This window comes from Protobothrops mucrosquamatus, unplaced genomic scaffold, assembly GCF_001527695.2.
Source record: "Protobothrops mucrosquamatus isolate PMUCROS unplaced genomic scaffold, P.Mucros_1.0 scaffold1379, whole genome shotgun sequence".
Lineage (NCBI taxonomy): Eukaryota > Metazoa > Chordata > Lepidosauria > Squamata > Viperidae > Protobothrops > Protobothrops mucrosquamatus.
This window is the reverse complement of record NW_015387568.1, coordinates 59,905-85,821: the sequence shown is the minus strand read 5'-3', so window position 1 is coordinate 85,821 and position 25,917 is coordinate 59,905. Positions and strand designations below refer to the sequence as shown.

Genomic DNA, 25,917 nt, shown 5'->3' with positions numbered 1-25,917 from the left:
TCTCTCAGATGGCATGAAGGGTGCTGGAGATGTGAGTAACCCTATTTTGTTCATGGCGTGGGAGGCAGGGCTTCACCCCCAAAGACAAGGTGGCACCAATTTGGCTGCCAAGGCAGAGTCAGCCGGAGGGAAAACAGGCAGGGAGGGAAGAGGTAGAGGTCTAATAAGCCTTGGCAAGAGGGGTGGTGGTGGTGGTGGTGGTGGTTGCTTCCACATTTAACCAGCCCCATCCTTCTTCTGGATAGGATAGGCAGCCATTTGAGAGAGAGAGAGAAAAAAAAGCAAGGCATTGCACTTTGCTATGCAGAATAACAGCGGGGGGGGGGGTTGGAGAGAGGTTGCTTCTTGCTTGGAAACAAAGCCTGCCATTTACCCACCCTCCCCCTTCTTTTTTTTCTTCTCCTCTTTGGTTGAGAGAAAGTTAGATCAAAAAGGCAATGCAAACGGTCACGGTAGATCGGATAGATCTTGCCCGGGGAAGGCATTTAAGGTAATACATATGACCCACTGAATCGCAGTCAGAAGGCAGTCAGCATCTTTGAAACCGTGGCATGGATGGGCACGAGAGGGTGCGAATGAGAGTGTGGTTTGGGGGGGGGATGAGCCTTCTTGCTCTTAAGCTTCTGTCTTAAGGTTCCTCTCCATATTGAAGTTCTGCCTTTCTCGGTGGCTTGGTTTGCCACGGGTATATTTTAGCTAAGAGACTGGTGGATCCCGCTTGGGTGATCTAATTCGTGGTTCCGCGTGACCATTATACGGAGGGAAGATTGGGCTGGATTAGTAAACCATGGGCGAGAGTATCAGGCGATCACATTGAGAAACACATTTGGGCACCCCAGCTTTGCCCTGACAACGGATGAAGATAAAAATAAAATCCATCTCTCCTTTGCCTGGCCGCAGAAATAGCTTAACAGATCAGGATTCTATCTGCAGAATTAGAGCCATTTCCTTGATACAAAAGGGCTCTGCTTTGTAATTGTCAACTGTGAAATCCTCTTCCCACAGCTAAAAAAAAGCAGAGAACTCATTTCAGAAGTGACGGTAGCCAGAGTTTCATAGCACCCCAAGCAGCAGTCAATGGGTATATCTTGAGAATGTTCCAAGCAGAAATAGATTCTGGGGGGGGGGGGGTGCCATCATTAGCTAGAGGTGGGTGGGAATCCATCTGGAATGGACAAAAACAGACGATAGGAGTAGATTTTGGAAGGGCAAACTTTGTATTCGGTCTTCCCACGTTCCCGTGAATGCTCAGATCTGAAATTCAGGTCCTACTGATTGCTCTAAGATCCTCATTGCTCTAGGTAAGTACAGGAAGCAGCCCTGATTACAGTTCCCGGTGAAAGAGGTCCTTCATCTTTGAAATGCATTTTGGATTTTTAGGGCAGCTAAAGAAAGACGGCTCTTTTCTCTCTCCACCAAACAGAAAACAATAATTCTGTATCAGGAAAAAAAAAATCTTGACTCGTTCTTTGCAAGCTAGGTGGGAAAGAAGTAAGACGATCTTTGTTCAGAAGAAGCATCTTTGCCCTCCCCGGGGGGGGGGTGGTGGTGGTGTTAAATGGTGCTTACATTTGCATCTATGCTGTCAGTCCTCTGAGAGCAGAGTCTAATTCCATCTTCAGACAATTCCATGGCTAATAAATAGCACAGACAGGTTGAAAAGATGTCATGCCTTTTATTTTCAACTTTCGTCATCTGGGTGACAAAAGGGTCATGAGCCGTGGTAGCGCAGTGGGGCAGTGGCTAGAATGCAGTATTGCAGGTTAATTCTGCCGATTGCCAGCAGTTCGATCCTAACCGGCTCAAGGTTGACTCAGCCTTCCATCCTTCCTAGGTTGGTAAAATGAGGACCCAGGTTGTTGTGGGCAAATATGTTGACTCTGTAAACCGCTTAGGCACTGTTTCTCAACCTTGACAATTTTAAGGCATGTGGACTTCAACTCCCAGAATTCCACAGCCAGCAATGCTGGCTGTGGAATTCTGGGAGTTGAAGTCCACATGCCTTAAAATTGTCAAGGTTGAGAAACACTGGTAGAGAGTGCTGTAAAGCACTATGAAGTAAGTGCGATTTCTTTTGCCATATCTGCCCGCTCCTGCTTGTCTTCTCGTTTGGCTCTGCTGTTTCTCCTTTGTTGCCAATTTTTTCTTTGTCTCTAGATATAAACATGGCCCGAGAGCCTAAATTGAGCCATACCAGGCCTGGTCAGAAGAGGCAGCACACCGGGAGTCTGTATCCGTGAGTCCACTGCACCCCTGTCGTTTCTCCCCCCCCCCCAATTACTACTGTTCTCCCCAAACCTAACCCGTGATTCCTAGTTTAAATTGCTTAGAATGGTTCCATTAACAATCTCCAGATTGGCCCAAACCCAGGTAGGGCTGGAATGAAAATCAAATCTCCCTGGAGACGGGATTAGAAGTACCAAATTATATTTCAGAGATAAGCAAGTTGGTTGATTTTTAGAAAGTGAGAATTGCTTGAAGCACAGAACGTCCAGTTCTTAACTGCTACCTTCATGGTCCCTTCTAGCAGCGGAATGCCTTCTTTCAACAGATCCTGTGCATTGTGTATTCATGTTCACAACTGAAGCTGGGTGGTGAAGGAAGAGGATGTAGTTTTCCCAAATGATCCTTGGTAGCAATATAGAAAGCTAGCAGCAAATTTGAAAGCAAAGAAATAGGAGTTTGGGGGCAGGATACATTACCTTCTAGTCAGCCTTCCATCTAAGTACCTTAAGGACATAGGTAGTTTCTCCTTGTCTCCTCACAACTATTCTACGAGATAGAATAGGTTGGTTTGTTGTTGTTAATTGCGAAGTCGTGTCTGACCCATCGCGACCCCATGGACAACGTTCCTCCAGGTCTTCCTGTCCTCTACCATCTTCTGGAGTCCATTTAAGTTCAGGCCTGCTGCTTCAGTGACTCCATCCAGCCACCTCATTCTCTGTCGTCCTCTTCTTCTATTGCCCTCAATCTTTCCAGCATTAGGCCCTTCTCCAGTGAGTCCTTCCTTCTCATTAGGTGGCCAAAGTATTTGAGTTTCAACTTCAGGATCTGGCTTTCTAAAGAGCAGTCAGGGTTGATCTCTTCTAGGACTGACTGGTTTGAACGCCTTGCAGTCCAAGGGACTCGCAGGAGTCTTCTCCAGCACCAGAGTTCAAAGGCCCAAATTCCCCAGTGAGATTCAGGGCTGTACGGAGATTTGGACCTTTCTCCGGTCCATCCAGCCAGCCAGCCAGCCAGCCAAACAATCAATCTTTTCCATATATTCTGGTGATGAGTTTCACTGAAGCCAGTGTAATATGGTTTCTGAAGTTCTTGATGTGACACAGATTGGAATGTGACGAAGAATCCCTTAAATAGACAGGAGCCCACCTGTTTACAGCTCTCAGAATTAAAACTAACAACCTGGAAAACAATTAGCAAGTATGTTTCTATGAGAGTAGAAACATCCTTCTTTCAAAGCTCCGGTGGACACTTCCCCACAGCTGCTTTGCACCACTCCTGAGTCAATGTTGCAACCCTTGTTTCCAAGACATCTGAACAAGTTCCTTCTTACTCAGATGTGGTACAGAAGGATTTGCTATGGATGCAGTTTTGAAACAGGAGCATATCCGGTCACTGGAGAAATAAATGAAGCCAAAAGAGAGAGCTGGGAGCTGTCCCGATCCTGATTTAGGTGTTCTTTTTTGGAAACCTGACTGATTGTTGTAGAAGTCTCAAGATTTCAAGGATAATTTTAGGGAAATTTGCAAACAATGCTGAGGACTTGGGAAGTGAAGGTGGTAGCTGAATGAAAGGGTCCTCGGAGAGAGAAAATCTACTTCATTACGTCCAATGTTGATGTCCCACATCGGGACATCAAAGTTACATCTCTAGCCTGAGTTTACTTAGATTAATCCGGTCTTCCTCATTTGTGTCCTTCAAGATGTTTTGGGATTACAATTCCTGGAGCTGTCGGCCTTTCTGGCTCTGAGTTTTGAGAGATTTGGCCTCAAAACAACTTAACGGCTGGGTTAGATCAGGATGGATTAAATTCATGATGGATAACAATTTCTTACAGGGACCAGTTCAAAAATTGGCAACTCTAGAGAGAGAGAGAAAAAAAGGCATCTGGGCTGCCAAACGTGTGTTCAGAGCTAATTTTGACCCAGGACCACTTTTTGGGCTTAGTAACCTAAAACAGGGTTTACCCACAGGAGATCAAATGCTTGTAGGCAGATAAATCCTTCATTCCCCCCCACCCCGGTCATTCTCATTCACTTTGGCAGGGGATAATTTAAAAGGAGAATAGATATCTTGGAGACATTCTCACGGACGGACGGTGTGTGATGCTTGTCCTTAATTAAGAATATGTGAATATCCTACCTTTCTTTTTTTTTATATTCAAATTTTTATTAATTTTCAAATAAACAAACAAGTTACAAATATGGTATACATTAATAAACAAGAGAAAAACCTCCATATTAAATATCTATTCAGAGATGCTCAGCAGCCCCCCCCCACCTGCGTCCACCCTCTCTTTCACCCTTCCTGCCTACTTCCCCTCCTCCTCTCTCCTCCTTCCTCCTCTCAACTACCCTACACATCCCACCTCCTTCCTTTCCTCATCCTTCGGACGCAGTTTGGGGGCGCCAGCCGAGCATCTCATCTTCTTCAAATACATTATTTCACTATAACATTTTAATATACCAAAATTTACATTTACATCTTTGATCCCCTCCCCCCCTGGACTTCCCAGAACCGAATACAGGGTTATGCACATGTCATCCCAAATCTAAATAAAACTACCCAAACATAATACAATCCAATATTAACATACTTTAACTCTAATAAAAAATATCAACTTGAGATAAATATAATATATATATAATATAATAAATAAATAAAAAGTGAATATCCTACCTTTCATGGGAAAACAAACAGGGTTAAAAAAGGAGGTGAAATCCACAGTAATGGTGGAGATGCTGGCTGGCCTAGAAACCATCAGGCTGAGTTCTAGGTCTGCCTTAGGCATGAAACTGTCTTGCTTGGCAATCAAAATTCTAGTTTCAATTGTGGTCGTATGTGGAGGACTATCTAATCCTGTTTTCTACTTGCTTCTGATCACTGCTGGGGAAAGCAAAGCAAGCTCTTTTTCAGCAGAGAAGACCAAAGCAGGAAATTTGCCCGCGTTGTACTGTGAAATTGACTAGATTGTTCTATCTTTTTTTTTTTTTTACTTCTAGTGACCACATAGATAGATATTTTTTTTAAAAAAATCAGGACCAATTTCCCCGTGAAATTGACTACACACGATGATGAAATGGACTAGGTCAAGATTTCAGAGAGATTTTGCTTGTGAAGTTGACAGGAAAATAGACAAAGCATCAAGGAAACAATAGAAGAATGGAGGCCAGAAAAAAATAGCAGTTTCTTAAAAAAAAAAAAAAAAGAAGCTGCATCACAAATGCAGGAAAGAAGAACGGATTGTTTCAAAAGCTCAGCTGAAAAATATGACAGCAGCTGGAATGTGCAAAAGCGATGACACTGGAGACTGAAACCTCCACCTCCCACGCCGATGAGTGGCGTGTCTAGCTTGGGCTCTAAACACAAAAGACCCCATGTTGTACTCTTTGTCATGCGCCTATTGAGCCAAGAGCTTTTTTTGGAAACTAACGCCGTTAGGGTGCTGCATGTAATTTAAAATGTTCTCCGGTGTCAATCCAGCTTTGCTGTGTGTCTTGGACGTACTTCTACACTCAACATAGTTGATGGCCAAAGGACTTCTCCATCACCCAAGAATATTCACTGACTAAAGGAGAATGTGGAAGTATCAGTGCCACGAAGGATCACTTGGGGGTGGTTCAACCTTGAATTTCATCTTTTGGGGTTCTGGGCTCTTAAAAGGCTTAATGGGGTCAGTGGTCAGTTCATTTGTACATTCTGATATTTTTTATCTAATCCAGGGTTATCCATCCTTGGCAATTTTAAGATCTGTGGACTTCAACTCCTAGAATTCCCCAACCAGCCATGCTGACTGGGGAATTCTGGGAGTTGAAGTCCACGGATCTTAAAGTCGCCATGGCTGGATACCCTTGATCTAATAGGATAGTTTCTCTATATCGCTGGAGTTCCCAGTAGTTGAAACTTTTGTCTTGTGTTTTCAACTGGGACAAGAAATCCAAATCGTGAACTTTTGGGGTCCATCAAATGCTACCAAGTCTGCACAACATTTTTTAATAGTTACTTATAACAGACAAGGTGCTAGTGTAATAGGAAGGTGTGAAAATGGCCATGGTAAGCAGTGAGAATTGTAATAATATTAATAAGCTTTTAGTTTGAATGAATTAGTCTATGGTGTTAAGGGGTTGGCTGTGGAATAAAATTTGAGTGGCTGAATTGGAGCCATTGGTCACCTCTTGGACTAATCTATGTCCAGGGCTGTTGCAGTGTCCCAGATTAATGGAGCTATTCCTCTTGAAGTCCTCAGAGGAAAAGCAGGTAGAAATGCAATGAATAAATAATTCATATCAAAGGGTAGGATCAACAGAAGAGCTGAGGTAGTATCTGGTAAAACTCACATGAAGTATTAGTATCACTGTATAAAACCTTAGTAAGACCACACCTGGAATATTGCATCCACTTTTGGTCACCACATTACAAAAAAAATGCTGAGACTTTGGAAAAAGTGCAGAGCAGAGCAACTAGGATGATTAAAGGCCTGGAGACTAAAACATATGAAGAAGGGTTGCAGGAACTGGGTATGGCTAATCTAGAGAAAAGAAGGACTAGGGTTGACATCATAGCAGTATCCCAATATTTGAGAGGCTGCCCCAAAGAAGAGGGGGTCAACCTATTTTCCAAAACACCAGAAGGCAAGACAAGAAACAATGGGTGGTAACTAATCAAGGAGAGAAGCAACCTGGAATTAAGGAGAAACTTCCTAACAGCGAGGACAATTAACCAGTGGAACAGAAGTTGCCTTCAGACGTTGTGGGTGCTTCATCACTGGAGGTTTTTAAGAAGAGAGTGGACAGCCCTTTGTCTGAAATGGTATAGGGTCTCCTGCTTGACCAGGGGGCTGGACTAGATGAACTCCAAGGTCCCTTCCAGCTCTATTCTGATTGGCATAGTATTCATTGTATTTAGGAAGTCTCCACTCCTGTTTCAGCTTCAATCATATAAAACTAGGCAGAAAGAGAAATTATCCTCTGGGCCAGCCCTGGATAAAATTCCACTTTCATGCTAAATAAAAAAATTGGTCCATCAGCCAGAAGACCATTTTCTCTGACAGCCAGTTGCTTTCAGAAATGGCCGCAGATAAAAGAGCAAGCTTTGTGATCTTTTATCACACGTAGATTTCCTCCTACCGTTTGATCCTCTTAAGGGCTGCTTTTTGCTGCCAATAAAAGAGATTAGTTGATGCAATAGATTGGGGGCTTTGATGGGATTTACGGATGTATTTATTTATTTAGGGCCGGGGAGGAAAATGACTCGGTTGCAGACAGTATTTCAGTGGGAAGACAATGCATGCAAGGGGGAGGTTGGGATAAAGTGAAAAAGAAGAAGAAGAAGAGAGAGAATGCAGTTGCTGGAAGCTGGTTTTCCATCTCCCTGGATTCTAGTGGAATCTGGGAATCATTTGCTAGGAGAAACCTTGGGATGATCTCCGAAGCGACTCTGTTCTGAAGTGAACAGATTCAGAATCAGCTCTAAAGTGAATCTGTTTCTTGAGAAGAGATCTTGGGCAAAGCGAACCAGGAACAGGCACAGATGTGTGGACTTCAACTCCCAGCTGGCTGGGGAATTCTGGGCGTTGAAGCCCACACATCTGAAAACTGTGAAGGTTAAGAAACACTGTCAAGGTCAGCTGAGGGCCCTTCCGGGGTAGACTTTGGGGAACAATTCAGATGACCAGGTTTTCGCAATGCTTTGTATCACAAAAGAACTAATGGATTTTTTTTTTGCTCATGTGTTAAGCTTAACCAAGCACGGAACTAACCACGCTTAGGGTGTGATCTGAATTAAATCACCGCAGGTGGTTTAGTCTAACTGGCTACGTGGGTTGTGTGAATGCAGTCAGAGCCTCTTAGACAGGGCTTTTCAACCAGTGGTATGGGTACCACCTGTGGTACATTGGCACCTGGCAGGTGGTACGCGACCATCCTAGAAAAGTGGTAGCGGGGAAGGGGAATGAGCTGAACCGGTGACAGCAACGCACAAGCCTGAGCGAGAGACGGCTGGAGCTGCAGGGCTGTCAGGGCTCAGCGGAAGTGCCAGGATCAGTGCCGCTTTCCAGCTGATCGGCGCTTCTTCGGGGCTGTCAGGGCTCAGTGGAAGCACCAGGATCAGCTCAGCGCTGATCCTGGTGCTTCTGCTGAGCCCAGAAGAAGTGCCAATCAGCTGGAATGTTCCAGCATCTCCAGGGTCTTGTGATTTACATTCAGATGCTTGGCAACTGATTCATATTTATGACGGTCACAGTGTCCCAGGGTCATGTGGAGTGACCAAAACCTGCTGCAACCACCCAGCAGATGGGGGGAATAAAAACCAAACACCCCCACCCCACCCCCACTGCCAATCCTCAACAGAAATGCTCACAACAATGAAAACCTCGGACAGGAGGAAGAGCGCCGCTGGGCGAGCAGGCAGGTGTTTTGCTCGGCTGTGGCTTGGGGGGGCACTTTTTTCAGTGCCATTGTAACTTCGAACAGTCATTAAGCGAACTGTTGTAAGTCGAGGACTACCTATACTTTATCACTTTTTTCCTTTTTTGGGTCATCAAGTTTTTGACACCTTGCTAGGCGACTGGTGGTACTCGGATGTTGCCATATCCTAAAAGTGGCACAATGGGTGAAAAGGTTGAAAAGCCCTGTCTTAGACATAACACATTAACATGAATTTCCTCTACAAACGAGGCTGCAGGGAGCTGATGATGTTGCTCAGGAGCCCCAGAATCTGGGGGAATCTAGAAAACCCCTCCCCAGTTCCTGATCATGGGATATACACGAAACTGCAGCCTAGGTGCCTTTGAGAGAGCTTTGACCTGTCAAGAAGGTCTCATTTCAGTCACAAATTGGTCCCTCTGGACCGTGGAGCAGCCGACAGATGGAAGCTTGGAAAACAAAAGGCCTTAACAAAGAACCCAAAAATAACTTCCAGGGGGAAAACAATAGCTTCTCTGCACAGTCTTTCTGGAATTCCTGGCTTGGTCCTTTCTCGTGGCTGCCAGCAGCTGCCTCTCTGTGCCTTTAAAAGGAGGAGGGTTGTTTTTATCAGCCATCATGAGTTGTTCGTAAATCCCTCCTGGATGCCAGACTTGCTTTCTGCTCCATTTCAGGATTAGACATCCTGGGAATTGGCACCCCCACCCCTGCTTTCAGGTCTTTGGGTATGGCATGAGTTGGCACCAACTGATCTAGAGGAGCCGTGTGCCATTCTGAGAATAGAAAGAGGTGAAGAACACAAAAGGGAAGGAGGAAGAAAACCTCAACACCTACCCAGAAGCACACTCTCTAGAATTTATAGAATTAAAGAAAACAGAGTTGGAAGGGACCTTGGGGGTCTCCTAGTCCAGGGGTAGGCAACCTTGGCTCTTTTATGACTTGTGGACTTCAACTCCCAGAACTCCTGAGCCAGCCATGCTGAGGGGAAAGGGAGAGGTTTCCAAGCTGAGCCATGCTGGCTCAGGAATTCTGGGAGTTGAAGTCCATGAGTCATAAAAGAGCCAAGGTTGCCTACTCCTGTCCTAGTCCAACTCCCTACAGAAGCAGGAGACCCCATACCATTCCATTCTACACAAGCAGGAGACCCCATACCATTCCAGACAAATGGCTGTCCAATCTCTTCTTGAAAACCTCCAGTGATGGAGCACTCACAACTTCTGGAGGCAGGTCGTTCCGCTGATGAATTGTTCTCGCAGTAAGAACATTTCTCCTTCATTCTAGGTTGCTTCTCTCCTTGATAGGTTTCCACCTGCTACTTCTTGTCCTGCCCTCAGGTGCTTTGGAGAATAGCTTGACCCCGTCTTCCCTCTGACAGCCTCTCAAATACAGTAGTACCTTGGATCTCAGCCGCTTTGAAATTCATGGAAAGCCTTTTGACGTGAAAATTTTGTACCCATGCTCATTTGTTTGGTACTCAATGCACTAGCTCAGTGGTGGCGAACCTATGGCACGGGTGCCAGGGGCGGCACTCAGAGCCCTCTCTGTGGGCAGGCGCGCCGTCGCCTCAGTCCTTCAGCTGGGTTTTATAAAACCTTTTCGCTTTAGGCCTCCGCCGCCGTGTGCAAAAAAAAAAAAAGGTTCAATCAATCAGTCAATTTCAACTTCTTGCAGGAAAAAAAGAGATCTCGCAAAGTTGGAATTGATTGATTGAACTTTTTAGTCCCACCCAGTCTGCCGTTACCACTGCAGCCATGCCCAGCCAATGGGCCACGCCCACCCAATGGGCCACACCCACCCGGCACCCGACGATGCATAAGTGGGTTTTGGGTTGCAGTTTGGGCACTCGGTCTCTAAAAGGTTCGCCATCACTGCACTAGCTAGAACTTGTCAGTGTCAGCTCCCACGTGACTCACTACATTATTCCTTATGGGAAATAATTGTTTGGTGTTCATCGCACCTCCCGGGACCAATTAATGGTGAGTACCAAGGTACCACTCTGTTAGAAGCCTGCTATCATGTCGTCATTTATTACGGCACCAGCATCTCCAAATGAAAGCCTGCCCCAACAGACGTCCTCTTCCCATTTACAGATCCTGTTGATCAACCCCTTTCGCTCCAAATGCCTTTGGGCTGGCTTCTCTGCCTCTTTGCAGCTGTTCTCCCAGGAATGGCCCGGGGACTCTCTGCTCCGCGCCCGAGCCAGGAAAGTGGAGCTGTGGAAAAGCACCTCGTTCCCAAGGGAGGGTGTGAGTGAGGTTTGCCCAAAAAACAAATTAGGGAACTCACCCAGTCTCTGTGCTCTGGATGTGAATATTCCAGGAGCAAAGAGGGGCAGGTTGGCCCGCTCTAATACCTCTGGGAGTTATTAGGAAGTGGTGCCCATTACAGGTAGTTCTCAACATACGGCCACAATTGAGCCCAACGTTTTTGTTGCCAAACGAGAGAGTTGCTAAGTGAGTTTTGCCCCATTTTACAACCTTTCTTAACACAGTTGTTAAGTGAATCGCCGCACTTGTTAAGTTAGTAACCTAGCTGTTAAGTGAATCTGGTTTCCTCATTGATCTGCTTGTCAGAAGATCGCAAAAGGGGATCGCATGACCCCGGGACGCTGCAACCGTCATAAATACGAGTCAGTTGCAATGAATTTTGATCATGTGACCCTGGGGATGCTGCAATGGTCGTTAAGTGTGAAAAACGGCCACAGGTCACTGTTTTCAGTGCCGTTGTAACTTTGAACGGTCACTAAGCGAACTGCTGTAAATCGAGGAGTATATTGCAAGAGCAAAGAGACGCAGGTTGGCCTGTTTTAATGCCTCTGGGAGTTATTGGGAAGTGCTGCCTATTAGTAGAAGAGTTGCAAATTAAGCTTTTGTGCTTTCACCAGGCACTTTCCACTTCAACTTTCAATTTCCAGGGTAGAAATCTATTTTTGTATCGTTCCGCTGAATTGTGTAGCCAGGCACCCACATTAACGAGCGTCTAGGTAGCATGCACATTTAATATATTATTGTTATAGCAATGTTCACATTCTGCATCCATTCCCTGGTGCAATCACGATGTATAGCACTGGCAATAATACATCCTGGAGTAGAATATTAGTTCCACATGCTCAGCGTGATTCCTCTCGGTTTCTAGTACAGTGCCCAAGTAAAATGTCTCTAAAAGCCACTGTTTGCAAAAGAGGGTTGCTCTGCATAATCACGGTGGGTTTTTATGTTCAAATATGATGTCTAAAGTGCTCTTCAGTTGCCGTTGCTCTCCAGGCAAAAGAGCAGGAAAAACAAGGGGGAAAATGGCATATCAAAACTGAAACACGCATATTCATGATAGGGTTACTTCCCAGAACTGAAAGACAGTTTTCTCTCCTGCTTCTACTAGGAAGAGAAAGCAAAAGGGAGAAAAGTTTCCTACCTTTGGAAAATTGGAGACATAATTCCATAGTTGTGACGAGCAGTTGAGTCTGCCAGCTCATGATGTGAAAGGGAACACAAGCTAGTTTCTTTTCCTCTTGAATTTTGAAGGGGCTTAGAAGCATTTTGCATTCATCTGAAGTGCAACTTCATCTACACCAGTGTTTCTCAACCTTGACAATTTTAAGGCATGTGGACTTCAACTCCCAGAATTCCACAGCCAGCAATGCTGGCTGTGGAATTCTGGGAGTTGAAGTCCACATGCCTTAAAATTGTCAAGGTTGAGAAACACTGATCTACACTTAGGCAAGAAAAACCAAATGTACAGGTATAGTATATGGGGTACCTTGCTCAATATAGTAACTGTGAGAGGGACCTCGGAGTCCTAGTGGACAATCACTTAAATAGGAGCCAGCCGTGTGCTGCAGCTGCCAAAAAGGCCAACACAGTGCTGGGCTGCATTAACAGAGGGAGAGAATCAAGATCACGTGAAGTATTAATACCACTTTACAATGCCTTGGTAAGGCCACACTTGGAATGCTGCATCCAGTTTTGGTCACCACGACGTGAAAAAGATGTTGAGACTCTAGAAAGAGTACAGAGAAGAGCAACAAAGATGATTAGGGGACTGGAGGCTAAAACATATAAGGAACGGTTGCTGGAATTCGGTATGTTTAGTTTAATGAAGAGAAGGACGAGGGGGGACATGATAGCAGTCTTCCAATATCTCAGGGGCTGCCCCAAAGAAGAGGGAGTCAAGCTATTCTCCAAGGCACCTGAAGGCAGGACAAGAAGCAACGGATGGAAACTAATCAAGGAGAGAAGCAACCTAGAACTAAGGAGAAACTTCCTGACAGTTAGAACAATTAACCAGTGGAACATCCTGCCTCCAGAAGCGGTGAATGCTCCAACACTGGAAGTTTTTAAGAAGAAACTGGACAGCCATTTGTCCGAAATGGTATAGGGTTACCTGCCTGAGCAGGGGGTTGGACTTGATGACCTCCAAGGTCCCTTCCAACTTTATTATTATTATTATTATTATCCTAACACACAGGTCAGCCTGGAGTGGCCAAGCCAGAGAAAGAGCAAAGATGAAGGAAGGGAGGAAAATCAACCCGGTCAGCCAATGTGACCCCATTTTGGAGGATAAATGAGCCAACATCAGCAAGGATGTTTCACAGGGGATGCTGCAAAGGAAGAAGGCAGCACAAGCAGCACCCAAGCTTCTCCTTAGGGTATCAAACCATGAAATCTGAAGATCAACCTGAAGGTAGGAGAGGCTTCCAAAGAAGAAATAAAATTCACTTATTCTGCAAAGTACAGGTAGTCCCTGACTCAACAACAGTTCATTTGTTGGAAAATTGATCAAAGAGAGAAACAACCTGGAATTAAGGAGAAAGTTCCTGACAGCGAGGACAATTAACCAGTGGAACAGCAGGAATTCTGGCAGTTGAAGTCCACGAGTCATAAAAGAGCCAAGGTTGCCTACCCTTGCCCTAACCAGAATACAGGTGGTTGTTAATTTACAGCCATTCCTTTTGCGACTATTTGAGTGATAATGGTGCTGAAAAAGAGTGACTACAACTGTCACAGTCCCTGCGTTTACAGGATCAAAATTCAGACCTCTGGCAACTGGCATGGATGTAGGATTTACCATTTGCAACCGTCCCAGCCAGCTTCCGGTAACCAAAGTCAGTTGGATTTGCTTAATGACCTGGTGCTTTGTTTAACAGCTGTGGGGATGAACTTAATGACCATGGCAAAAATTGTTTGCGTAAGTGGGCGTTACTCACTCAGCAACAGAAGTTCCAGTCCCCACTGTCGCAAGTTGAAGACCACCTATGTGGGAAAGTCAACAGGGACGCCTTGCTGAAATGCTTTCCCGTGTTCTTCTGAGCACCTTCCTAGTTCACACAAGCAGATATTTGTGAAATCTGTTGCGTAGAAGCTTTGTTACAAGTACCTGGCACTCATGAAATGGAACATTCTACTTTAGTCGTGGAAAGAACACGGTCTAATCTATTGCCCCATAAACCATGCCATAACCGTGGAGGGAGATCATGGACCTTTTAATAGTTGCGTACCGGAGGAATGTTGGCAGATGTGGTCAGCCATGCAGGGGGGAAAACTCCACCTGTTTAAAATTCCATTTCCAAGCAAGACACAAACAGGTCTTGCACGTTTGCCCTTTTATTATTATTATTATTTTGCAGAGGTTTTCAGTATAGACCTTCTTTGATTTGGGGGTGTGTGTGTGTGATAATTATAACTGACTAAAAAAGAAGAAGAAGATGAAGAATAGGATTAAGATTAAGGAGATGCCAGTTCAAGTCTGCTGAGGAGATGGTGGGTTATCCACTCTGGAAAATATGCAAACATTTATAAGTCTTTCTTTTCCTTTGCAGGAACAACTGTGATCTGGATTATGAGCTTTATAAAGACGATTTGCCATACAGGTGAGTTTAGGGCTTTAATCTCATCTCTTTACCTTGTGATTCAACCATAGAGATGGCAACTTCCTTCGCTTTTATTTGTCCCAAAACGTCTACGTTACTTTGACTTGAATCAAGCCTTTAAAGCAGGAGTCTTCAAACTTGGCCCTTTTATGACTTGTGGACTCCAACTCCCAGAATTCCACAAGTCATAAAAGGGCCAAGTTTGCAGACCCCTGCTTTGAAGAGACCTGTTGTAAATGAACTTCCGCTGCCTAACCTTTCCTGCAGGATCTACGAATATCAGAAGATCCCTCCTCTTATTGGACACATTCCTATCAAGACTAGAAGAAGCCACCTAGGCACTGAAAGTAAAACCAGCCTGAGCCCACACACAGACTTAAGAAACAACAGCAATTCCACAATAGGACGTACAAAATGTGAGTGTCTGGGGACTCAGCTTTTGGAGAGAGATTTTGGGAGCAAGATGGCGCACTGAGCCATCTTGTGATCCAAAAGCCGTGTTAGTTTAGGGCAGTGTTTCTCAACCGTGGCAACTTGAAGATCTGGGGACTTCAACTCCCAGAATTCTCCAGTCAGGAATTCTGGGAGTTGAAGTTCACACATCAAGACTCTGGTTGCATCTTTTCCAACTAATCTGTTTTATTAAAAAGCAAAAAGCTTCCCTGAGCTATACCTCACTCCATCAGATGCAAAGACCTGAACATCTTTGTCTAATCAAGGTTAAATATCCCTTTGCGCATCATACTGGCTGTCAAGCCGAGCTGCAGTGGGAGTGCAGGATACCCTCAAATATTTGGGATGCTCAGCGGGGACTGGTGACCTGCTTGATGTTCATCTTCTCTAGAGAAAAAAGGAAATTAGGGAAAGGCATTAGCTTTTGGGGGCAAGTAGAAGCCAGAAGGTGGTCTTCAAAGAAGGCAGGAGCAACGAAGAAAGAGAAAACGGAATTTTGGTTGCCTTAAGGGAAAAGACAGAACAGGAAATGTAATTTAACCTGGAAGAATGATGGTGGAAATTTAGAAACTAAAGCAGCATTTCATATTGATCTGAACTAGCCAGCCAATTCAATCAAAGGCTAAAAAGTTCAGGGATAATCTCCAGGCTGTTCCTACACAGACTGGCTTCTTTGGAAAGGTAGGATTTCTGGGTTTAAAAAAAACACAACACTCAGCCTGCGCCAATTCGTGTGTGGTTGTGCTTGCAGATATGCCCGGGGGGGGGGGGAAACAATTCTCCTGATCTTTATTGCTGTGCCTTTGGCAGCAGCTGTTTTTGGATTTTTGTGGTTTGCAAAGCTGGGAAATGATCCTGTTCATTAGCACGGATGCAAATGGCTGCTGGCCATAAAACCTGGAACGAACTCCTCCCCCCCCCCAGCAGCCCACGTTTTCCCAGTTCGGTTTCTGCAGAGGGTCTTTAAAAGGAACGTAGCTCATTTTCCTGTCTCTTCCCCTCCCCCCCGCAGTGCGAGCAGAAGAACTGCACTCCATCAAAGGGGAATTAAGCCAGATCAAAACCCAGGTGGACAACTTGCTGGAAAGCCTCAATCGGATGGATCAGCAGCGGGAACACCCCACAGGTGAGGGAGAGAAGAGTCTTATAGAATCAAAGGACTAGAAGCCATCTTGGAGACCCTCTAGTAGCCGAACCCCCTGCCTAAGGGCAGGAGACCTTATACCAGTGGTGGCGAACCTAGGGCACGGGTGCCAGAGGCGGCACTCGGAGCCCTCTCTGTGAGCACAGGTGCCGTTGCCCCAGCCTTGCTTCCCCCTGTGACCCCCTCCTCACCAGCAGCCCCCCTGGAGGAGAGTCGCCCCCGAGCGTGGCCCACGTGGAGCAGCGCAGCCAAGGACATGGCAGCCAGGCAGCGTAGACAAGACTCTGCCCTCACGCCCCATCGTGCACAGTTGATGCTGCGGGGCGCGGGCAGAGGGCGTGGCTGCCATGGCGCTGCTGGGCGATCTGCGGCGGGCCCTGGAGACGGTGAGTGGCCCTGTGGGCAGGCGGGGTGGAGGCGGAGCAGGGGCGGGCCAGGGGGTGGAGCGGGGATGGGGCCAGTTTTTGGGCACTCGGTCTCTAAAAGGTTCACCATCACTGCCTTATACCAAGGGTAGACAACCTTGGCTCTTTTATGACTGGTGGGCTTCAACTCCCAGAATTCCTGAGTCAGCTATGCTGACTCAGGAATTCTGGGAGTTGAAGTCCACCAGTCATAAAAGAGCCAAGGTTGTCTACCCTTGCCTTATACCACCCTGGATAAGCGGTTGTCCAATCTTTCCTTGAAAACCTCCAGCGATGGAACACCTAGAACTCTGGGAGACAAGCTGTTCCATCACTCATTGTTCTGTCGGGAATTTTCTTAGTTCTTGGTTGGCTCTCTCTTTAACAACCTTCCCCCCCCCCTTGCTTCTTGTCCTGCTCTCTGGTGCTTTGGGGAACAAGCTGACACCCTCCTCTCTGTGACATCCCCTCAAGTATTGGAAGACAGCTGTCACTCCTAATCCATCTCTTTGTTAGGCTAGCATACCAACACTAGCATGTTTAGACCTGCCAGGACCCAAGAATCCCGTTGATTCAAAGCCCTCGTTCGGAGGTACAGGCAGTCCTCGACTTAACGAGAGTCGAGCCCCACATTTCTGTTACTAAGCGAGACAGTAGCTGAGTGAATGTTGCCCCAATTTATAGTCGACCGCTGCAAGTTGTTAAGTTAGCCACATGGTTGCTAAGCGAAACTCGCTTCCCCATTGACTTTGTTTGTCGGAAAGTCGCCAAAGGGGTTCACGTGACCCCGGGATGTTGCAACCGTCATAAATACGAACAGGTTGCCAAGCATCCGAATTTGGACCATGTGATTATGGGAGGATGCTGCAACGGTCATAAATCACTTTTTTTCCCGGGCCGTGGTCACTTCAAACGGTCACTAAACAGATGCTTGTAATTCGAGGACTGCCTGCATTTAAAATGTGCCTCAAGGATGGGCGAACCCCCAAAGCTCCCTGCTCCTTGTTGCTAGACCAGTAGGAGAAACCCCACAGCGAGCATCTCTTGATTGTGCAGGCACCAAGGACAGCAAGAGAAAACTCTTCGCCAGCGTGGATGCTTCCTATCCAGCAGCGGAACCAATCCGGATGAAGGACAGCGCCGAACAAGAGGGTCACAGCCCTCAGCAGGATGTTGACAGCGCGGAGGAGAGCACGGACACCGAAGAAGCCGCGGCGGTAAGTGGGGCTGTGAGACTTGTGCCAACGGAGCAGAATTATTCCACCAGATGGGATTTTACTGCATTTCCTTCACACTTCAGAGCATCCATCCTCATTTGCCTCGGTGGCATATTTACGCTGCTGTTTCTCCTCCTCCTCCTGTTATCAGATGGCTCTGAAGCACCGAGAGGGGAGGGAGGAGGGGAGGCAGGGAAGGGCAGAAGCTCAGGGTGGAGGTGGACTAAACCATTCTAGAGGTCTTTGCTCTGGAAGGTAGCTTAGCTGGAAAACACCGAGCTGAAAAGACCAATTTGGTCGCTGAATTAATGTCTGGGTGTAATCTACTCGGGTTATTTATTTGTCAAGAGGGTCTGTGGAGATTCTCAGTCATCCATCCACCATCGTGGGTGTCCCAAAGGTGCTTTTTCCAAAGGCAACTGGACTTTTCCTTGAAGAGGTATCGCTTCTCATCCAAAAACTGAATGAACTGAAGAAGCTTCTTGGATGAGAAGCGAAACATCTTCAGGGCAAAACCAAGTCCAGTTGCCTTTTGAAAAAGCACCTTTGGGGTATCTGTCAAGAGGGCCCCTGTAATTAGGGCAGGGGATCCCAGTTTTTTTAGGCTAAAGACCGCACAAGAATGTGAAATGTGCTTCCAAAGGGCGAGGACAAGACCACAAAAGGGGAAGCCAAACCAAGAAAAGAATGTCCCCGATTTAATTGCAATTAAATTCAACTTAATTAGACAATTAACGTTACTTCTTCTGCATCTAATCACCGGCTCCTTCCGTGACATTAAAAAATTACAATTTGGCAGCAGCGTTCGGAAGATTCTGGAACCGACATAGGCTTTCAAGGGCAAGACATGAAAGGGCAACTACTACACAAAGAAGCTGAAATGGAGTCCTTATTAAATATGACTTACACCAGTGGTTCTCAACTATGGGTTGCGACCCCATTTGGGGTCGATCGACCATTGCACGGGGGTCGCCAAGCAAGGCTGTCCGCCATTTTTTTTGTCTGCCATTTGTTTTGTCTGCCATTTTTTTCCCCTTTTCCGGCGGGTGCCTTACCTCCCTTGGGCTGGGCCAGCTGGTGGTCGGCCTGCTCCGTCTCTGCCGCTTGCCAGCTACGCCTCGGCCGGCGCAGGGGGCGGAACCACGCATGCGCGGCGCTCCCGGGCAGGGAAAGTCCTCGACTTATGACTGGTTGGGCAGTCCTCGACTTACGACCGGTTTAGTCCTCGACTTACGACCGGTTTAGTCCTCGACTTACGACCGGTTTAGTCCTCGACTTACGACCGGTTGGGGTCGCGGCATTAAAAAGATTGAGAACCACTGACTTACACATACATAATACAGGTAGTCCTCAACTTACAAAGGAGCCCAACATTTCCGTTGCTAAGCAAGACAGTTAAGTGAATTTTGCCCCGTTTTACGACCTTTCTTGCCAGAGTTGTTAAGTGAATCACTGCAGCCGTTAAATTAGTAGCACGGTCGTTAAACGAATCTAGTTTCCCCATTGACTTTGTTTGTCAGAAGGTCGCAAAAGGTGATCAAAGGACCCCAGTATGGTGCAACCATCATAAATAATGAACCAGTTGCTAAGCATCTGAATTTTGATCACGTGACCCTGGGGATGCTAAAACAGCCATACGGAAAAAAGGGGTCGTAAATCACTTTTTTTCAAACGGTCATTAAATGAATGGTTGTAAGCTGAGGACTGTCTGTATTATAGATGCTTTTACGTGTTATTCAGAAGACAGCGCGGCTGCATTTGTTAGGGAAAGAATACAGCTCAGCTCCAACCCAACTGCAGCACAAGTTCAACCTATTTCATATTGGATGGGGGACCACTAAGGAATCCCAGGTTTGTAATCTAGACATTGAAACAAGTAAAAGCTCAGTAGAAACCATGGACAAATCCACTTCCATATTGTTATGAAGAGAGCAACATGGAGACACAAGCAAATCAAATTCGATTCAAAGGAAACTCGAGTTACTTTATTTTCAGACAGGGCACAGAAAGGAAATAGCCAAAACTAAAACCTGGTGAGTTGCTGCCAGTTAGTGACTGGGCTTATCCTTCACATTAAATCATAGTTCAGGTTTTTTTTTGGTTTTGGTTTCCCCCATAAACCATGCTTCATGGTTTATGTCCCATGATTTAACATGTGTGAATCGAGCTGTTACGGTTTGTCCTATGAAACGTGGCTAAACCGTGGTTTAACACTAGGGTGAGCATTCTGAGATCCCACAACTCCATTCAACCCCCTTCCCTCATTCTTTGCAGCTCCTAAACCATCTCTGAATCCTGTTGCTAACAACTGGTGGCACGACTTCCTACCATTTTGAGTTTGAACATACTCCAAAACAATGGTGTAATTTCTCAAACTAGGCTAAACCCAGTTCGAAAAAGGAAACTAAAATGAAGACCAACCTCCTCAACTCAGTCCTGCTGCAACGCTCCTGGCCCCAGCCCACACAGGTCCCAAACATCCTGAAGGGCAACTACATAAAGGTGGTCCATTCCTGGTTTAAGAAAGTGCACGAGCCAGGTCAGGGTCTCAACAGTGCTGAGTTAATGGTTGGATTGAAGAGAAAAGAGCTCACCGTGTAGCCCTTTTGACTTTGCTCCATGGCAGAACAACCTGCACTGTCTGCAGAAGGTTCACTGCTCAACACCTGAAGGGAAAACCAGCAAAGGTTCTTGAGATGCCAGATCATAAACTGGGATCAACATTGACCTAATTCAGCCTATGTAGCTTCTTATGCCAGGCAACACATTTACGAATGCACCCTTTTTAAAAGTATACACTGCCCCCTTTGGGGGATGCTCATCCAAATAATTCTGAAGATGCATTCAGAACCGAAGTGGTTTTCTCTTCCAACTTCTAATGGGTCTCTTTCTGTATCACCCAACGTTTAGGAACTACAAAATATGCTCTAGATATGGTGACCTAGTTCAGATGCCATAGGAAGGCACGGTTGGCTTAAATCGGTCCCACTTGACCTCCAATCTCTTTAAAAGCAGAGAAGCTGCCATTGGACGAGCTCGGAGTTACCGTATGAGTATTTTGTTCCCTTGCAGGTGAGAAATCACACGCCAGATTCCGAAGGAAGCAAGTAGGGGTCCCTCGCCAAGCACCTCCTTTTCTCTGTGTTGCCTTTTCCTCCCGTGACTTCAGCTTGTGCAGCCTCCGACGTCGTCGCTTCCTTGCAATCCGTGCTGGTTCAGCTGCAGCATTGCTGCTGCCCCTAAGCTGCTGGAGAGCTTCCTATGTCAACTCAAGGGTGGGCCTTGTGTGCTGCTGTAGATAAAAGACCTTCAAACAGAGGTCCAGGATGGGAGAAAGGGGAGAGGAAAAGCAGGCAAGCAGGCACCATGACTCCCATTTGAACCAATCCCTGTTGCTCTGAAATAAACAGTAGCGATGTGCTACAGATCAAACCTGTGGTTTTTCTTTTATCTGGTGCCCAAAGAGCAAATTGCATGTCAGGTCCAAGATGCTTCGTGTCCAGATTCATCTTAGTCTGCAGACGTCAAAGGACGTAGTTTTGAGATGTGTGTTACAGCACACATCGCTCTAAGCAAGGCAGGGCAAAGATTTTATGGCCTTGAGCACTTCTTTAGTTTACATTTCATATTTCTAAAACCACCCATCTTCCCCAAAGAGGGTCTCCTAGGTGATTAATGACAGGTGCCATGGGCATTTTTAGAGCAGAGTCCTCTCTAGTCCCTCACAAGAAAGACTGGATCTGAGTGATTTAAGGGGTAAAAGGCGTCCAAAGAAATTTCATGAAAACTGCACATACTGTATACACTTTTTGCTTTGCTTACTCCAGGAATGTTTTGAAAACAATGTGTCATAAATGGCTGCATAATGCTGGTCTGTTCTTGTACTCACCATAGCTTATTTTAACCACACTTTACTGAATTAACTATAATGGCTGGAGCTACTGGTGACACTAAATCAGTGTTTTTCAAACTTGACAACTTCAAGATACATAAGCCAGAATTCTCTAGTCAGCCAAACTGGGGGGAGAATTCTGGTAGAGAGTGGAGTGGAGTGGAGTAGAGTAGGAGTATAGTAGGAGTAGAATCTGCTCCAGATCATCACCTGGATTTACATAACACGCAGAATGAACTTGGGTTCTGACTTAATGCACTTTACAAATTTATCCTAAGAATCAATCTTGCCAGATCAGGCCAAAGATGACCAATTAGATATCTCTACAAAGTCCACAAAGTTCTCTACCAAACGGTATTAGAACCAGACCGTGGACTTACTCTGTAGCCATAATAACTGGAGACCACTAAGGCCTCCCTCTTTTCTCTTAAGAAACCAAAGCCAATGCCATCCTTTCACCTTGGCACTCAAAATGCCACCTCTTGGTCATTAGCCATAGGAATATGTTTCCTTTAGTTTCTCCGCCCGCCGGTTTTAGAGGGCAACCTTATTCTCAGAACGGGTATCAGCACAGTAGGTGCGCCAGACCAAGAAATCCACTCCACGCAAGGCTAAAACTACTTTGATTGAGATAGGCTATAACAACAGTCAAGGCCATGGTTTTCCCAGTTGAATGTATGGCTGTGAAAGTTGGACCATAAGAAAGGCTGAGCACCAAAGAATGGAGGCCTTTGAACTATGGTGCTGGAGAAGACTCCTGCGAGTCCCCTGGACTGCAAGGCGATCAAACCAGTCAGTCCTAGAGGAGATCAACCCTGACTGCTCTTTAGAAGGCCAGATCCTGAAGTTGAAACTCAAGTACTTTGGCCACCTAATGAGAAGGAAGGACTCACTGGAGAAGAGCCTGATGCTGGGAAAGATCGAGGGCAAGAGAAGAAGGGGACGACAGAGAATGAGGTGGCTGGATGGAGTCACTGAAGCAGCAGGCGTGAACTTAAATGGACTCCAGAAGATGGTAGAGGACAGGAAGGCCTGGAGGAACGTTGTCCATGGGGTCGCGATGGGTCGGACACGACTTCACAACTAACAACATAATAACAGATTATTTCCAAGTCTGACAGGGCTGACCCCCTTCTCCTCCTTATACATCTGTGAATTGGGGGGAGGTCTCTGCCTGATCCCCTTCTGAATGTTATCTCTCTGGGCTAAAAATGTTTCATGCACACATACCCCTCTGCCTAAGTACAGTTCTTGCTTATTTCCATCAAAATAATATTATTTACTCTACAAAGAGAGGGAGTAAAATGTTTCCATAGAAAGCAACTACTAAAAAAAACAAACAAAGCCAGCTTTATAAAAGAGATATTTTAATTATATAAACAAGACAACTGGTCTGTTGAACTCATGTGTTTAAATAGCAGGCAGGAAATCAAGTCCCAGTGAATTATTATCAGAGGAAAAAATCACATTGAATGAAAGTCAGGAGAGTGCCAATGGAGACTTGAGAAGAGAAAAAAAAAATTGTATTAACAAGGATTCAGTGAACCTAGAAGAGGATCAAAAACAAGAAATAAAAGAGGTAGCAAAGAAGCCAGGATAAAAAAAAAACTAAGCAAAACGGGGAGACTTTTTTTTTTTCAATTTTGAGTAAGATGGGAAAAAATGGCATCAAAATAAAGTTGACCTTTAAAAACATCCACTTACACAAGCTACTAAATAAAGTATGGTTAACCACTGGATTACCCTGGGTTCACCAGTTCAAAATAAACAAAACAAGCCATGTTAGTGCTTTAATGTCATAATCACCTGATTCCCCACAGCCTTCTAAGACAGTGTTTCTCAACCTTGACAATTTTAAGGCATGTGGACTTCAACTCCCAGAATTCCACAGCCAGCAATGCTGGCTGTGGAATTCTGGGAGTTGAAGTCCACATGCCTTAAAATTGTCAAGGTTGAGAAACATCACCCCCTTTTGTTTCATTTTTTAACTCAGTCACGGTTAACTGTGGTTTCTGGCGAAAACTCAGCCATCACTTCAACCTGACCTACTTCGCCAGAAACCCAGTCCCCTTTTCATCCAAAGGACCCCATTAACAGGCCAGAGGCAACCCCCCTAGGACCAAATTTCAGCATTAAGATAGGAGAAGCAATTGTGAGTTCAAGACTCCAGCTGCCCAACACACAAAAAAAAGTCAACGGTGCAAAGTTGGGTGTCAAACAGCCGCAGCTCAGGGTGCTTTCTTGGGGGAGACGCTGCGGCAAAGTTCACCCCCTTCTCAAAGTGAGGGGCTGGGGGGGTCCCCAAGAAAGTTTCCAGATTTAAGTTCTAGGTGGATCGAGCAGGTCTCTCGCTCCGCATCCGTCTGGCCTTCATCTGCTTGCTACGTCGCGGTCCCAACTTGCGCCCCGTCTCCTGGTTCTCTGGTTGCGCAAAAGCCCCGAGGGCGACTTCAGGCCGTCCCCGCGGGGGGCTCGGCCGTGTCCGTGTCCATGTCCGCGGGCTCCTGCGGCCCGGGCGCCCGCCGCTTGGCCGCCCGCAGGAGGCTCTGGCGCAGCAGCGGGTAAAGGCGCTGGCAGCCGTCGAGGCCCAGGCGGAGCGCTTGGGCCCAGCTGTCGGCCGGCCCGCCGTCGCCGCTGCCCAGCAGGCCGGCCACCTGGTTGAGGGAAGGCAGGAGCGCCACGGTGAGGCGGGCGGCGGCGGCGCGCTCCTCGGACTCGCTGGGCTGCAGCCGCCACTCGGGCCCCGACGGGCCGGCCGCCCGGCTGAGCGCGCAAGCCGCCACCAGGTCGTAGAGCTCGATGCCCGCGTCGGCCAGGGCCAGCCCGGCGGCGCACATGGCGGCGGCCAAGGCGGAGCCGCCGTCTTGCAGGAGCAGCGCGCTCACCTCCAGCTGCGCCCGCGGGTAGCGCGCCAGGCGCACGGCCGGCTCCAGCGCCTCCTGCAGCGCCAGGCCCAGCTCCGGCTCCTTGTCGCCCGGCCGGCCTCGGGCGCCGCGCCCGGAGAAAGGCGCCCGGCGGAACTCGCACACCAGCCGGCCGCGCGGCTCGCCCGGGGCACTCGCCCCGCCGCCGCCCGCCTCGCGCGGCCCGGCCACGGAGCAGAGGACCTTGGTGCCGCCGTCCAGCTCCACGTAGGCCGAGCCTTTGGCTTGGCTCAGCAGCCCCACGCGGGCGAAGAGCGGCTGCAGCGCCGACAGGTCCCGGCTGGCCGCCTCGCCGCTCTCCCGCTGGCCGGCCGGCACGTAGAGCAGCGGCGACTGCGACTCTTCCGGGCCCGGCACTCGCCGGTGATCCAGCGGCATGGCCCCGGCTTTGGCGCGCCTGGCTCCGGAAGGGGAAGGGCGGAGGAAGGCGGCTAGGCGCTCCCGGGAGCTCCCCCTGCCGGCTTCGGCTCTCCGCGGTGGCCGCTGCTTCTGGGCGGCGGCGGCGGGAGGAGGAGGTGGATCCTGGCGCCCGGCTGGAGCGTCTCGGCCGCTAGACGCAGGGGTAGTCAACCTTGGCTCTTTTATGACTCGTGGACTTCAACTCCCAGAATTCCTGAGCCAGCTGTGCTGAGGGGAAATGGAGAGGTTTCCAAGCTGAGCCATGCTGGCTCAGGAATTCTGGGAGTTGAAGTCCACGAGTCATAAAAGAGCCAAGGTTGACTACCCCTGCAAGGCTGGGATTGCGGGGGCGGGGGCTGCAGCTCCACTGTCAGTTGCTGGGGCTCCCTCCAGCAGCGGATAGTACAGGTAGTCCTCGATTTACAACAGAGATTCAAAAACATTCCTTCATTTCTTAGGAACCACATATGTTTTTTTAAAAAAAACCACCCCAAAATACTTTTTGTATCAACCGTTATCTAATTAGAACCATTTTCACTTCCGGATAGTCCCTAAAGAACTTGTGGTCCCTAAAGAACTTGTGACATGGACCAAAATGCAGTCACGATTAAAACAATTTTGAAAATTTTATAATTTATTTTACATCAAACAGATGGCTGCTACAGACTCTTTGCAGCAGACAGGTGAGGGCTAATATTCCTGGTTACCACCCATGTGTCAACCTCCAGCTCGCATATCCTAATATTTTTGGACAAGCTGCCTCTGATCCTGCAAATGGTGGGCTTAATCACTAACACTTAACACCAGGGAGCATTGGATGTTTCACAGCGGTGACAGATGTTTACACCATTAAACCCATGTTTAAAATTACCGATGGCTTTCTTCCATTCTCCGGTGTACAGAGAAATGGACCTTAATGGGCTTGAAAAATGACAGTCCTTGAATCACAAAAGGTGGGGGTTTTTTTTAATAC

General features: G+C 47.1%; 2 protein-coding genes across 2 annotated transcripts; one reads left to right on the top strand and one right to left on the bottom strand.

The window, feature by feature from the left end:
- LOC107292566 (RNA-binding Raly-like protein) lies at positions 1-20,840 on the top strand (the record flags this gene model as incomplete). Its single annotated transcript, XM_015821670.2, has 7 exons — positions 1-31; positions 2,158-2,236; positions 14,461-14,511; positions 14,779-14,927; positions 15,977-16,090; positions 17,569-17,729; positions 20,802-20,840. Coding segments are annotated over 7 exons (624 nt in total), but the record flags the coding sequence as incomplete, so codon positions are not given.
- A 3,231-nt stretch (positions 20,841-24,071) lies between these two features.
- Positions 24,072-24,923, bottom strand: EXOSC6 (exosome component 6). Its single transcript, XM_015821669.1, has one exon. The coding sequence runs from the start codon at positions 24,921-24,923 to the stop codon at positions 24,072-24,074; it is 852 nt and encodes a 283-aa protein (XP_015677155.1).
- Positions 24,924-25,917: the final 994 nt, after the last annotated feature.